We start from the raw sequence: 16051 nt of genomic DNA, 5'->3' as shown, positions 1-16051 counted from the left end.
GAAGGACAAAAGGCCCTGGAGAATGTGAAATAAATGTGTCCTCAAGGAGCACTTGAAAGAGCAAGGCAGTAGGCCAGAAAGTTAAAGTTCAGGATTACAGCCTTATACACATCATTGCATTGCTTTATTTAGGGAGACACCTCACAGGTGAAAAGCCTGAGCTAGGAGGGTGTCTGAACATCACCAAAGTGGAAACTTATGTGACTAGAGACCATAGCTGAGTGGTTAAGAAAGTTAATTTTTACTTAATTTGCGTAATGCCTTTAGGGATTTTTTGGATATTAATAAATAATTATGAGTGATGATCAATTAGAAAATCTGTATATACAGTTATTCAGTTCTGGATGGATTTTGCCATTCTCTCTGTTGATCAGCATGTTTTATGTTTTTGTCACATGCATATAAATGTCTAGTGATATGCCTAAGTATTTTCCATTTTGCAGGTCAGTTTTTTCTATCTTTTTTTTTTTTTCTTTTGGAGGAAGGTTTACTGCCTCTCACAAACACTCTAAACCAAAAATTACTTTCTGTACACATCATCCATTTCCTCTCCCGTTCATTTTCATGCAGATATTTCCTGCTGCCCTGATAGCCTGGTGTTTATGTGCCCTGGAGTGTGCATTAGAATTCAGAAGAGAACAAACCCAGGCTTTAACACAGGAAAACGGACATTAAACCAACCTAGAAACACATCCACAGTTACACATTGTGGTGGTGTGATAGAAACAGGTTGGAAGTTCGGACTGGCTTAAATTGGGTTAGGGGATGAATAGGTAAGGCGCTCTGAGAAAAGGGATGGGCAAAAAAGGGCTAAACAGGTGAAAATCAGAAGAATAAGTTGCTGGTAGAGGGATGATCAGATGCAAAACACTTAATACGGTATAAGAAAGGGCAGCTGGGCAGCAACTGAACTGAGATGATGGTTTTTTGGGGTTTTTTTTTTTAAATAAATTTATTTATTTATTTATTTATTTATGTCTGTGTTGGGTCTTTGTTTCTATGCGAGGGCTTTCTCCAGTTGCGGCCAGCGGGGGCCACTCTTCATCGCGGTGCGCGGGCCTCTCACTATCGTGGCCTCTCTTGTTGCGGAGCACAGGCTCCAGACGCGCAGGCTCAGTAGTTGTGGCTCACGGGCCCAGTTGCTCCGCGGCATGTGGGATTCTCCCAGACCAGGGCTCGAACCCGTGTCCCCTGCATCGGCAGGCAGACTCTCAACCACTGTGCCACCAGGGAAGCCCGAGATGATGGTTTTTACTTCCATTCCCTAACTCCTCCATTTGCACTCATGGTCCAGCAGGTCAAGAGCTGTGTCTTTCTTTTCTCTTGCATCCCTGGCGGGGTCCGTGTGCTGTTAAGCTGTTGTCTCTCGGCTTCAAACCCACCCCTCTCTACTGTGCTGGCTGACGCTGAGGCTGGGATTCAGCTAACCACCCTTTTCATTGGCCAAGCTGGCTTCCTGTTAGATTCTGTCTGTAGGGGGCGCTAGAGGAAGACCGTAATAACGGGGGGGAGAAGAAGAACTACTTATTTGCTTCCTGCTCATCAGAATCAACTCAGCTTTTATTTACCCCAGAAGCAGTTGGTTCTGGTTCTCATGTTTTTTGTTTTTTGGTTTTTTTCTGTAATCCCCAGAGCCAGGCTCCTTCAGAGATCCCAGGACCAGCAGGCATGGGGCCCTCCTCACATGCCTGGGTCTCACCTCCCATAGGATGCCTTTTGCCAGCATCTAGGTTCTAGTAACCCCCTCTCTTTTATTTGTCTCCCCAGCCCTAAGGGTGGTATCTGCCTCTTGCAGTCACTATCTTTGACTCCTCCAACATCTGTTTAACCAATTCCTTATATTAAATTCTCCCTGTTCAGATAGCAGGTGGAACGTCTGTTTTCCTGACTGGCCCTGGCAGATGCATGGGTGGTTTAACTGTCTGCTCTTGCCCAAACTTGCCATGTCTTAATGAGGATCCCCAGCTGGGTCCCTTCAAGGCCAAATGTCCGTGAGTGGAAAAGGTCAACCACAAGCAAGAAATGATGATTGTCAAGCTGGAAGATGTATTTTTCGCAGATGCTTGCACAGTCTGCCTATTCCCAACCTCCACTATGCAATATCTTTTCCAAGGTTAGCAGAATTATAAAAACATCAATTTGGGCATTATTGACTTTTCAACTGGGATACCGAGAAAGTGTTTCAGCAGCCTTGATAAATTAAATCTGACCACCTAGCTCCCAGACTGGCAGGTTCCTACATCATTGACAGAGAAGACAGGGGAAAGCAGTTTTCCCAGCTGTTGCTGTAAATGATGTGCATTGTGTTCACAACCATTAGCAGGTGGAGAATTTGAAGTGTGGGTAGATTGCAGAGCTACCTCTTTTAAAAATGCATAAGCACTTAGTGAGTTTGCTAAGTCGTGCCTCATTCAGTTCGGTTTGAATTTTTCATAGGGGAGAAAGATTCTGTTGTCTTTCCTCTTTTATTCCTTCTTTGTCAGTAAGGACTTAGGGCTACAGTGGAAAGGGACTGAGTCTAATCATGTAATTTTCTTAACTGGTCCTCAATTTTTCCAAGTTGTAAAATGTTGGAAGATTGAGTGTTTAAGGACTTGAGGCTATTGAGTTTCCTGCCTCTCACCCATTTAATCCAAACTACAAATTTCCCTGGGCTCTGGGTTTAAATTTATTTGATGCGTCCTGAAGTAAATTTTTATCCTGGAAGACTCATCCATTTGTGAAATTCTAAGCACTGCACTTTGAAGGAGCCTTCCTTCCAAAATGATCCCCTGCTCATATACTATGTTCCTATCCACTCCCAAATAGAGTCAGACATTATGAAATGCTCAGTGTGCATTTTCCTGACGAGTCCAATTATAACATCAGTGTTCTTCCCAACATGATGCTCCAGCCAGACCTAAGAATTGGTTTTATAGCGTGTTAGTGGAAACATAATCATCATATCTAACAAGCTCCTGATCTTTTTTGTTTATGTAGATCAGTGTCTGGCTTCTGGTAAAACAAATGTGGAATGTGTACACTGATTGAAATGCGTATTGGTTGCCACAAACCATGAAACATCTTTACCTTCGTTAACTATCTCATTTAATTTTCCTAAAACCCTTATGAGGAAGATACTATTACTAGCCTTATTTTTCAGATGAGGAAACTGAGGCTCAGAGAGGTAAAGTAATTGATCCAAGCTGACATGTTTCAGGGCCTGACTCTGGAGCCTGCCATCTGTCTGCTACATTATCAACTTGATATAATTCAACACATGTGTCTGGCTCATTCATTTAATCGTCAGACATTTATCAAACCTCTATTATGTGCCAGGCAGCAAAAATGAAATCCAACAAATTCAGCAATGGTTTATTTAAAAATAAGGAAGAGCTATTAGGCTCTTTGACCAGCAACTAGTTAATACACCCCTCGAAAGGCAGTAGAGGTTTTGCTTTTTTTAATATCAATAAATCAGACTTTTCTGGGAATGAAATGGCTTTCTCCCTATATCTGACTAATCAATTGTAACCTATTTTCTCCTCAAATGGAGAGATTTATTCCAGCCAGCATTGGAACCTCAGCAAACTGAGAGCAAAAGTATGTTGCAATCTGAAGTACCAAGGTATTTAGGAGATCATATTTTGCTGTAATTGGGGGGATTCTAGAATACCTAGAGTTACAGAACATACCTTTCATAGACGCATTTACACTCTCCAGAACAGGTGAGTACATGTCAGTGGGACTGCAAGGGCCAAAGGGTTTTCTGTGTTCTGGTTTATAACCTCCGTCTGCTGTGGTTAAATTCTTGGGACAGGGGGTGATCAGACAGACGGTGCTTCCAAAAAAGAAACGGAGTGGTTCTCTTCTCACGTTTGATTATTTTTCAAATTTCATAATGACTCTTCACGAAGCACCTCCAGCTAGACGGTGTTAATCCCATATTCTTCCCTGATTTCAACCTAATATGTAGACTTCAGAAGCCATCTTATGAATTATCTTTCCAAAATAGTAAAACATTCAGATGTGCTCCTAAGATATTGAAACATGGTAGTATAACAAGCTCCACTAAAATTAATTTGTTTAATTTCCCTTTAATAGTGATAGCGCCTAGAATAAGTGGAAAGTAATACTTCTGTTTGCCTGGAAGCTGGTGGATCCCAGCTGACATTTAAATCCGTGATCATCCTGGCAGTCCAGGGAGGAAATAATGCATCTGTGCCAGGCTCTTGGCTTGGACAGGTCTTGGAGGGCTGCGTGCAGTTTTCCACATGAATACACAGGACTCCCTCACATGATGGTGTTTGCGTTGTTAAAATGCCTTTTAGAAAAGCCTCAGGTTTCCCTCCAAGTTCACTGAATGGAATGACTTTCAGGGAAAGGTAACTGTTGGGCAGAGAAACACAGGTTTGTATTTTGACCGGTACAGCAGGTTTTATGGCCAAAATATTTTGTCATCTTGTTTTAAGGTAATAGGAGTACTCCAGCACATCTCCTTCTTCTTCTCCTTTCTGTCTTTCTCCTATTCCTCTTCTTTCTTTTTTTTAAGGCTAAGTTCAATTTCTGAACTTTTCTCAAAAAAAAAAAAAAAAAAAATCAAACTAGATCAACTCTGGGTTGAGGTGATTACTTTTCCTTGACCCAGTTAGCTGGAGCCATTTTTCCATCGAGTCATATTAGTATAGGGATGGTCAGGTTTGGAGAGGCAGAGGCAAAATCTGCCTTCTGAAGGAGAAAAAACGTTCACCTCAAGAGTCTGGGCTGGCAGACAGAAACCATCTTCTATTGCTGATATTTTCTGTTACCAGCTGGCATATGTTGAACAGTTTCTCTGTTGCACGGAAGAGATTTATTTGTAATAGCCTGAGATAACTAGGACGTTATTGCTGTGCTGATTCCTATTAGCTAATGGGATTGTTGCATTTCATTTAATGGGTATATAAATACATGAATACTCACTCGCATTTTAAAAAGTGGTTCAAAAGAGCAGGTATACATGGGAGAGACTTTTGGCATTGTGATTTACAGGGACTTTTTTTTTTTACTATCTCTGGGGAAAAATGTATAAATTGCTATAAATATTTAAATCATTTAGCTGTGTAGAGGACAGGCATTGTAAAAGACGGCAGGATATAACTTTCCTAATAGTTTCCATTCTAGGGTTCCTCTACTTTGACCACATTAGAAATGACAATAAAGTGAGATCTTATTATCATGTGACTTATTATTTATGAGTATAAGATATAGTGCAAATCAAAACTAGGTCTCCTTTAAAACGTATAAACATACCACATTATCCTTGTCCTCAATATTAGCATCATAAAGGGGATTGATTTCCCTTTTTTTTATGGCTTAAGTGCAATGAACTATATGAAGTACCCAGTGTATAACATATGATCAGTAAACAGTATTAAGTTCATGACTCCAAGAAGACTGTGGCTGTTCAGAGGGTGGAAGGCTGGGAGCAGTGACTTATGTTTAGGAAATTGCTTTGTGCCGTAATTGTGGATTTCCTAGTTTAGGGAGCCACCAACTGAGTATCTGAAAAATGGCTCTGCCTCCAAATAGCTCAACGCAATGCTATGAATCAAGACTTAGGGAAATAGGGAGAGAGGAATTCACACTGGCTTAAATATATTGTAGTGGATCATATAAGTGAAAGCTCATTGACAGGTCTAGCTTCAGGTATGGCTGGATCCAGGTATTTAAACGTTATTATTAGGATAGTATTTTAATGAATTTCTACACTGTGACTTGAGCTATTTTCTGGGATGACAACAAGGAACATTTCATCATGTCCACCTCAGGGTGCTCATGGTTTAGTAGCTGAGATGCCTAAGGTAGAAAAGAACTATTACAAAATAGGATATGTGCAATAATAGATGCATTTACAAAAGTAGACCATAACTCAGAGGAAAATTTTAACAACTACTTCTGAGGATAGGTGAACAAGGACTTCAGAGAGGAATGAAACCTTGAAAATTGTTTTGAAAGAGAAGCAGGAATTTTACAGACAGCCTTGGGTATAGTATTTGGGAGACCTGTATTCAAATCCCAGCCCTGCCATTTACAGATAGTGCAAACTACGACAAGTTTCTTAAATTCCCAGGGTCTTAGTTTCCTTGTATGGAAACTGGGAGTGGAGCTACTGATTTCTTCGAATTATCATGAGGACCCGGTGAATTGATGCGTGCACAGAGCTTACATGGGGGCCAGCACAAAGTAAGCCCTCCCTGACTGGTAGCTGTAATTCCACTTTTCTAGACTCGCCCTATTTACTTGACCGCAATAACATGGGGCATTGGATTAGGGTTTAACATCAGCCACAGTAAAATCCGCTAGCATTTATTGAGCGCTTACTGCATGCCACACATGGCATTAAGAATTTCACTTGCCTTGTCTAAATCCACCCTACAACTCTTGGAAGTGGGGAAATTATTATCCTCATCTCACAGATAAGGAAACTGAAGCTTTGAGAATTTAAGGGATATGCCAACGTAGCAAGGTTAGTGATGGTATAGCTGAGTAACTCTCTGACTCCAATGCCCGTGGGCTGAAGCATTATATTATATTTCTTGTCATGCAACACGCCATCATTCATTTGCTTCGCTTGATGAACTTGGCTGCTGGGTACTCCTGTTGCAGCCCATTCCGTGTGCCATCCCATTTCTTCTTCCATGGTTGTGGTTGCTCGTGTGTGTGTGTGTTCACGTGCTGCGTTGTTACTCCACACTGAGCTGCCTGGCATTCATCCCTTGGGTCCTGTGCTTCCTTGCAGGTGAGCCATCGAGGTGGTCATCCTCACACTGTGATTGCTGCTGCAAGAATGGCAAGGGTGACAAAGAAGGAGAGAGTGGCACCTCTTGCAATGACCTCTCCACCTCCAGCTGCGACAGCCAGTCTGAGGCCAGCTCTCCCCAGGAGACAGTCATCTGTGGGCCCGTGACACGCCAGACCAACATCCAGACTCTGGACCGTCCCATCAAGAAGGGCCCCGTCCAACTAATCCAGCAGTCAGAGATGCGACGGAAAAGTGATCTGCTCCGGACTCTGACTTCGGGCTCCAGGGAGTCGAACATGAGCAGCAAAAAAAAACCTGTTAAGGAAAAGCTCTCAATTGAGGAAGAGCTGGAGAAATGCATCCAGGATTTCCTAAAGATCAAAATTCCAGAGAGGTTCCCTGAGCGAAAACATCCATGGCAATCTGAACTTTTACGGAAGTATCATCTATAGTGGAGGGCGGGGGAGGTGGGAGAAGAAACAGATCGTGTCACCATTTTGAAGTAAACCTCCTAAAAGAAATTCATATTTGAAAAGAAAAACAATAACTAACAATACACGTTTGTTAGAATACAGTAGCCCATTGATATACTACTGCCTATTTACCTAGTTCATCTTAACATGTCAATCCACAGGGTAGATTTCTTTCCAGATGTGGAAGTGTAAGAAAATCTCTCTCTCTTCTTTTTGTTCTTTATTTGTTTGTTAACTTGGTCCCATGTGCTGAGTATCTTATCTATAATGAGAGCCAGCTACATAAGTATAGCTGAGAGGCCTTGGGAATCATTTATCCCAAACTGGGTTTTGCTCTCCTCTTCTACCTCCCTCCTTCGAATGAGAATATGGTAGAGATCTGACCCACTGCCATAGGTCTGGATTTTTAAATTTTCCTTTTCCCTTTTGTTTATGGGGTAAGGGGGGAATGGCAGATTTATATGACTTTTCACTCAAATCGATTATGTGCCAGTTTATATTGACTCCGTCTGCATGAGTATTTGTGCAACGCAAGCCCAACAAAATGTGTATATACACACAGTGCCCATGAGCCCAGGGCCTGGGCATCCTAAGAGGTGTGCTTTTGCTCCCAGCAGCACCCTCTTAGAGCCCTTCAGACACAGGAGCCTCTGCTCTTATCTTAAAACCCTTCTGGGAAGATTTCCCAACCTCTCTTGGCAACACTTCCTAACATCAGTGAACCTTCATCATCAACAAATTACCTTCCTTATTTCAAAATTAACACCCTCAGGCTCCATTTTACTGCGTTGCTCTTTCTCTGCACTAGGAGAAGGTGAGAAGAGCTAGTCACATATTCTTTGTGTTTTTTTAAAAAGAACAAAACATCCCCCTCATCCACAAAAATGACTGCAAAACGACCCCATGTTCAGCCTTCTCTACCCTGAGCTGAATTACCTTCCTTCTCACAGTGTTTTCAGAGTCCTTACTGCCCATGTTTTCATGGCGTGGCCTTTTCACGTAATCCACATTTAAGTTCTCTGCATTCCCGTGTAGCTGTGGAAGTAAGAAAAACACACAGCGCTTGGATGAGGGTCCAGCCTTTTGTTTTAAGAGGAAATTGTATTCCACACCCCTCCTAGTAATGTCTCATAACTTGTTCAAAGTGCAGTGCTTCACTGTTACTTCTTTATAGCCCGTTTTGTTTGCCTTTGGGATCTGGGATTTGGCTGTGTCCATACTAGGATTTGGCTGTCGTTTCTGTGATGTCTGTGAACAACCCAACTAGATAACTGAAGCTCTGAAATTAAGACTTTGGCTTTCTAAACTGTCTTTCTTGCTTATATCCTTCACCTATATAGACACAGCCAAAAAGATAACTGTTAACAGCCATCCATCCATGTGACTGTATTCTGTTAATGTACCAATAGTTTTTTCATAGACTTGTGGTAAGTGAAGATTGAAGGGCAAGTTTTTACTTTGAGCATTCCTCGTGCATTTCAGTGGGAACTGAAAATATAATTTGTCCATCATTTTTGTGTGCCAAGCACTACTAATTTTTTTTTAATTAATTAATTAATTAATTTATTTATTTTATGGCTGTGTTGGGTCTTCGTTTCTGTGCGAGGGCTCTCTCTAGTTGCGGCAAGTGGGGGGCACTCTTCATCACGGTGCGCGGGCCTCTCACTATCTCGGCCTCTCTTGTTGCGGAGCACAGGCTCCAGACGCGCAGGCTCAGCAGTTGTGGCTCACGGGCCCAGTTGCCCCGCGGCATGTGGGATCTTCCCAGACCAGGGCTCGAACCCGTGTCCCCTGCACTGACAGGCAGACTCTCAAAACCACTGTGCCACCAGGGAAGCCCACTAATTTTTTTTTTTACTGTGTGTGTGTGTGTATGTGTATATGTATCACAGGTAATAAAGGCAACTGGATGATGTTTGTAGGAGGGAAACATAATGACCAATTGCTTCTTTTTGAAGTCTTTCACTGATGCACATTTATCATGTAAGAGGTCTGTCTTGATTCCTGTTATTATTGCCCATTAGTATATGGATATCTTTCTGAATTTTTATTAATTCTTACACCTGGGCAACAGACTCAGCCAGTGTTTTCTTTTCCTCATGGTTCGAATGGACTTTACAGTTTTGCTGAAGTGGAAAAGAAAGATCATTTGGGGAGCTGAGTTGTCAAGAGAATTATAATTATGAATTTAAGTGGTGTTCTTTTTTGCAGTAGTATATTAGCAGACATTTAATCTTAACTACAACATAGCTTTGTACAGCCTACCAGTATGTCTTCATTCTTTTCAATGTTTCTTTATACCACATCAAGATATCATATTAATAATAGAAGATTCTGCAAAGGATCATAGAACTTAATGGGCCAAGAAGTTGAATTTGGTGAAAATATCCCCAAACTCACTTTGGTCAAATGATTCCTATGGTCCTACTGGAAGTTCTATCAAAGAGTTGGGGGTCTAACTGAAATGGCCAAAGTCCCAACTTTCTTGAATTTCAGACCTGATTGTCATGCCTTCAAGATAGAAACACACTAGTAAGAATTAGAGAACTAGTAAGATGGCAGTCAACACACTACTCCTACTACGTACTTTAAATAGGAAATTAAACACTGCAAAAGAAAATGTTCATGGCATTATTTCTCTGTTCTTTGACCTGTCATGAATTTGTTTCCGTTTAGGCTGTCTTTATACCCCCAGTGAACAAAACCAGTGGCGGCAAGTCTGTTTCAAACAACAGTAACCTTTTAAATCTGAGTCAGCTCTAGACTGACACTCACACCAAATAGTCCAAGTAGCTGAAACAGCAGCATGGTGTTCATTTGTGTGGCTGTTGGTGTGGAGATGACGGTAGACCTGATCAGTAAAAGGCTCTGCAGAGGCACCGAGTCCATGGACATCTTCAGTCCTAGTTCAGGTGGAGTTCAAGTGAGGTCTGTGTGGCCTGCAACATTGGAGATGAGTTCTGGGTAAGTGAGTTAGAAGATGAAATGCTGTAGTGGCCCTGCACCATGAATCAGGCCCATTTTCCTGAACTTAAAATAGTTTAAAGAACTTTTAGTTCATTTCTGGACAAAACAATATATATGGTTCGCTTCTTGACTATTGGTTATGACAAGGGCTGATATGAAGAGACTAGTAGCATCAAATAGGTCAAATGAATAATGAATCATATGTGCAGAGCCCCTACTCAGGTAGCCTCCTAGAAAATTCTGCAATGCTAAAATCCATTGAGCTTGGGGAGGTCATTCTCTAGGTCATTCTCCTAGAAAATTCTGCAATGCTAAAATCCATTGAGCTTGGGGAGGTCATGCTAAAATCCATTGAGCTTGGGGAGGTACATGGGTCTTCTGAAGGCAGAACTATATTTATAAAGTCCCCCCACCCACTGTCAAGAAGGGAGTGACCTGTGTTTAGCAGGAAAGGGGGAAGACAGGAAAATAAAACTGTTGCATCATTGTGGTGGTATGCTCTCCCTCCCCCTGCTAAGAAAAAAATTGCCCTGAGATATGGCCATAAAACAACAAAGTGAAGTGGTTTCCAAAAGTTGCAGTGATGTTATCCTTTGTAATTGTAGGCACAGTGTTATCTTCCTGGAAATACATGCATGATGAATTATAATAAAAGGGGAACAATTCACAAACCGTAAGTGTTCCCTTTGTTCTTTATTCCTCCATAGCTATGTCTACCCCCAGCCGATTCATTTGCAGGGGTTACATCTATTAAAGGGGAGCTAACAAGGAATTTTTCACTTTTCCATTGGCCTTGTTTGATTCAGGGGCACCTTTATCCATAGGCACAGACCAGATGTGTATTGTTCATTTTGGGTCCTCTTAGTTCCCACTGCTTGTGCTTCTGGATTACTTTTGCTTCTCTGATTATCCCTTCTGATTCCTTTAGACTGAGATTCCTTTCTGATTATCCTTTGTCTGTGCCAAGCAAAACATGCTCCAGTGAGACAAAGAAAAGGCATATATGGTGTTTTGCAAAATTACTTGACCCCAACTCCCAAAATGGGAAACAAACTCTGATTCTCCTATGTTTTTCTCTGTTACAGTTTCAAATTTCCAACTTTGTATTTATAGTGTCCCAATCCAGAACACTTAAGTGCTGGTATTTTCTGCCACTAGCTATCATAACGTGCAACTTGACTAGTCTTGGTCTTCTGGATGATATTTCCTAGATTTAAGACTCTATGAGCTTTTAGGAAGAATCGTTTGTCACCTTCACGTGACATAGCAATTTTCAAAGGAAAAATGATGGGAGTTATTTTTTCCCTGATGACTCTGTGGCAGATAAATGTTTTTGCCAATTTGCATGCTGGGTTATACGTTTAGCGTGGACCGTTTCTCTCTTAATGTCTTGGTATCGTTGGCATCTTGCAATCTTGATGGCCCACTGTTCCAATTTATTTATTTTCTTTTATATTGTCAAAATAACACACGAGAGAAAGAATCAGAGTGAGCATTCTGTATTCTGAGGTAATACGGAGTTAGATGTCGTTTGAACAGGACTGTACAATGATTAATATCTGCAGAGAAATTAGACCAAATGAAACCTGCTGAAATGGGTTTGATTTATATTGCCTTCATCATTCTGATTTTAGAAGAAATGGTTATTGCTCTCCGCCCCTGCTGAAAGAAAAGAGTGTTTGTTAAACTTTAATAATCACAGCGTTGTGGTGCAAGCACAACGCTTATTTGTTTGGAATGTCTGTTTTTCTCATCTTGCCATTTACATTGGAATGGAGATTCTTCACCTAGTGACCTCCACTGCAAAAGCTTTGGCAGTGTTTCCAGTACTCAGCATGCATAAAATCATTTGCAGCACTTGCGTAAAAATGCAGATTCCTTGACCCTAACCCCAGAAAGTCTGATTCAGAAACTTCAAGCAGGGCCAAGGAATCTGCATTTTGGGCTATCATCCTTAATGGTTTTGATGAGACGGTCTGTGGACCTTCCTTTGAGAAACTCTGCTATTTAGGGACGATGCAGAGGTCAACATTTCTCTCACTTCCTAGTGGCACTTCCTCTCACTTTCTTTCCCCTACAAATGAGTCAAAGCATGCATAATTCATTATCTTAAGAAAAAAGACCCAAAGAAGAACATTCTAGGACTAGGGCAGAGCAGATTTCCATAATTTGTTTGCCCTTTCATCTGCCTGTCAATCATAACCTTTTCTTCATTTTGTGTATGTTTGATGTTTGTGCCTTTTTTTTTTTGTTTCCAAACTGAAAACCTACATCAATATAGTTTTATGACTGGGTAGATGGGAGCACATCTCTGAGTGAGATGTGTCCTAATGATACCCAACAAGGAACAAAAATAATGACCTTTTCCAAAGAAAGTTGTTCATTTCTAGGCCCTTTTACAGTTTGAGTCAGAGGAACTGTAGAGTGACCCATAATTTAATGATGTGTATGGCCCCAAAGGAGCTTCCAGTAACTGCACATGCAAACCACCAAAATGAATATGGAATGCTTAGTGAATTTAGCTCTACTTCACGGATGAAATCCTGAGTCATTGTACTGCTAAGTTTGTCCAATTTGATTCAAGCAGGACTAGGAAGTTCTCAGAGTTGAAGACCCTGAACCCCAACATTAACTAAAACCTTCAAGCAAAACCCATGGGGGAGAATACATTTTTAAAAAAGAAATAAGGAGTGGATTCAAAATTCCATTTGACATGAAATTCTCTAATTTTCCAGTCACTCTGACCGGGAGAGATGGCCGTACTATGATTATTCAGAAAGAAAAAAATTTTGGAGGTTTCAATGACCCAGTTGGTCCTATCCTTGTAACACAGTAACTGGAGAGGTACCAGATTCCCACATGCAAGAGGAAATAGAGAATAGATGGCTTAAATTCATGCTTGTCATGATATTAGTTAATATTTAAGTAAAAGCTACTATCAAAGGAAAGTGAATGAAAGGAATGCACTTTTTGCCACTAATTAAGATTATTTGGCCAAGAATTTTTTTAAAATCTTAAATTTGATTCAGTTTCTTTTCCCTCCTTTACTTCCCAAGGGAAGTTTACTTCTCTTTATTCCTCAGCTTCCTAACCTTTAAAAAAAAAATGTTCTTCTTGTTTGTGAACAAATTGTGTTGTTTATTCGATTAAGAATTTTTAGTTCTTAGACTGTCATCCTTGCTTTATCTAGGGAATTTACTTTGAAAAGCCTGAAGAAAAATGTGTCCCAGTCCAGTGACTATCAAGGGGTTTGTCCTGGGGGAGGGAGGAGGTGATTTTCCTGTTAATCAGCCTTCTAAAAGCACTTACATGCCAACCTTACATGGAGGATTAAGTAAGTCTCCTCTCTCCAGCGACCTCTTCCATCTTGTCAGTTTATTCTTAGAATTGACCTTTAGCTAATTTACCTGCACTTGCACAATAAAAATCAACATAACTGCAGACTCTCTTATTGCTGATGTTGGCTCCATCCACCACAAATGGAAGAGGATTGATGCGCAACTAAGTAGTGGAGGAGAACTGCTTTATAATTGTGTCTGTGTGGGTACGTGTCTGTGCGTACACATACATGTGCAATTTTTAGGTCAATGTTGGGTCGGTGGCTAGTGGCCATGGTAATGCTATCCAAGTTCAGGGAAAAAGTCTTTGGTCACAAAGTTTAACAGCTTTTAATTCAGCACCAGTAGTTTGTCAATACTTGAGAAGGTGGAGTAAAGCTGGTCTCCTGATACAAAATTCAAACGTTACAGATTTCTGGATGAAAATCAAACTCATTTTCATTTATATAGTCACTAGTGACATCATACTCAAAGAAGAGAAAAAAAAAAGGAAAGAAAAAGGAAGCCTTGAAAGCTAAAATATGCATAGAATTCACATTGATCACTAGCAGTTTTTCTCGACTACCGCCAGTGGTCAGTGGTTTTTCTTACATGTGAGAGACAGAAACGCTTTCAGGAAAGGCTCTGATTTGTGTGGCTTATGTGCATTTAAGGCAGTGACTCTCATCCAGGCGTGATTTTGCACCCCAGGGGACTTTTGGCAATGCCCGGGGATATTTTTGATTGTTGTGACTTGAGAGGTGCTACTGGCATCCGGTGAGTAAAAACCAGGAATGCTGCTAAACATCCCACAATGTACGAGACAACCCTCACAACAGAGAGTTATCCAACCCCAAATGTCAGTAGTGCTGAGGTTGAGAAACCCTGAGTTAAGGGTTGGCTCAAATTTTCCAAGGCCTTCTTAACCATGTAGAGAAAAACTTCTGGGCCAAGGGATAGGATGAAATGAATGATAATAATTTGTACCACCTGAAATCTGTGTAGGGTTTATTTATTATCCCTTTATACAGATGTGAATGCTGAGATTTAGAGAGAAATATGTCACTTTTTCCAGGGTTCCAGTAGTGATGAAGCAGGCCTATGGTCTAACTCTGTCTTCTACTTAAATCTTTTTCTGCCTCAGAAAAATGATACTTCAGTGAAGTTATCAACCTTAAAACAGCTAAATGCGTTTGTTGTGAAGCACTTTGGGAGCATTCTGAGTTCGTGTGACCCTATTAAGGATGCTTTTCAAGCTGATCAACAGTAGAGAGCAAGGTGCTCTCAGAAAGGAAACAGGAAAGCGGGGGCAAGAGTGCTTAGAACAGGCCAACAATTCCATCATCTTTAACTGCTCGTTGTGTACTTTGTTTCTTTGGGTTGAATATCTTCACTAAAGATGATATTTAGATCTTGGAAAATATGGTCCTCAGACTCACACAGATGACCCCCATGCCCATGTTTTCAGAGATACGACAAGTCTAAGCAAGGCCCTGGCTACTGAGCCTCATTATTTCATTTGCATGTACTGACCTCATTAGAACACAAAACAGGTTTGTATCTTAAATAATTTGGCATTTTTCTTTTAAGTTATCACACCAACATCACAGTGATAGAATAAATGTCCAATCATTCTACCTCCATTTCGTACAAGGGAAACTGAAGACCCAGAGAGCTGAAGTCAGACATTCATTTATTCATTTGTTCATGCATTCACTCAGCAGGTATTTGTTTGGTGCATACCGTGTACGGGTCACCATGATGAGCATTATAATCTAGTAGGGAATCGAACTTGGGATACAGAACTTGAATTGAGATCAAGTTCGCATCCTAGGCTAACGTTATTTTTGTATGTAGCTCTGATCAACATTCTAGATTTATGGTTTAAATATTAAATTATAAATAATGTAGACTACGAACTTGTTGTTAGGCGCTAGAAACTCTACTAGGTGTTTTCTATGCCTTATTTAATCCTAGAATAATGTAATGAGGTAGATCTTGTTACTCTCCTCTTTTTCACAGATGAGGTCAGTGAGACTCAGAAAGGTAAAGCAGCACCTAGCTTGACAACGGCAGAGACAGATTTTCATCTGGGTTTATTAGACTCCCAAGGCTGACAGCTTCACCACCTCATGACATAAGCTCTTCTTCTCTGTTTTCTGGATTTCACCTTTTTATCGTTTCTTCTGCTCTAAGCAAAAGGTAGCCAGGATGATTCCAGCCTGACATCCTTCCTGCAAGTTGTTAGCCATTTTGAGTTGCAAGTTCCATTGGACATGCATATCCCTAGGAGATCAAGTAAAAAAAGATTTGGGGGGTACCACAGACTGTACTTAATGGTAAAAGCCCTATCAGGGGGCTTTGTTGTAGAACAGGTATCTAGTGAGTACTGAGCCCTGTGAAACCCACAGTGGTAAGATAGCTTCCATGTCAGGAGGATGGTGCCCGCAGCTACTGGCTGTGCTGTTCACAGGTGACCGGGGCAAATTTCACGAAAAGTAAAATGTGTCTGTATATGTGTGTGTGTGCAT

At 41.0% G+C, this 16051-nt stretch overlaps 1 protein-coding gene across 1 annotated transcript in view; it reads left to right on the top strand.

Moving 5' to 3' along the window:
• Positions 1-7217, top strand: part of KCTD16 (potassium channel tetramerization domain containing 16) — a 287404-nt gene extending 280187 nt beyond the window's left edge. The window contains exon 3 of the mRNA XM_082454238.1: positions 6761-7217. Within this exon, the coding sequence (XP_082310364.1) occupies positions 6761-7215 (455 nt within the window). The 3' untranslated portion in view covers positions 7216-7217. The remainder of the gene's footprint in view (positions 1-6760) is intronic.
• Positions 7218-16051: the final 8834 nt, after the last annotated feature.

This window comes from Balaenoptera physalus (genome assembly GCF_965194825.1).
Source record: "Balaenoptera physalus genome assembly, chromosome: 3".
NCBI lineage: Eukaryota > Metazoa > Chordata > Mammalia > Artiodactyla > Balaenopteridae > Balaenoptera > Balaenoptera physalus.
Note: the sequence above shows the minus strand (reverse complement) of the source record. Positions and strands in the feature narration are given on the sequence as shown.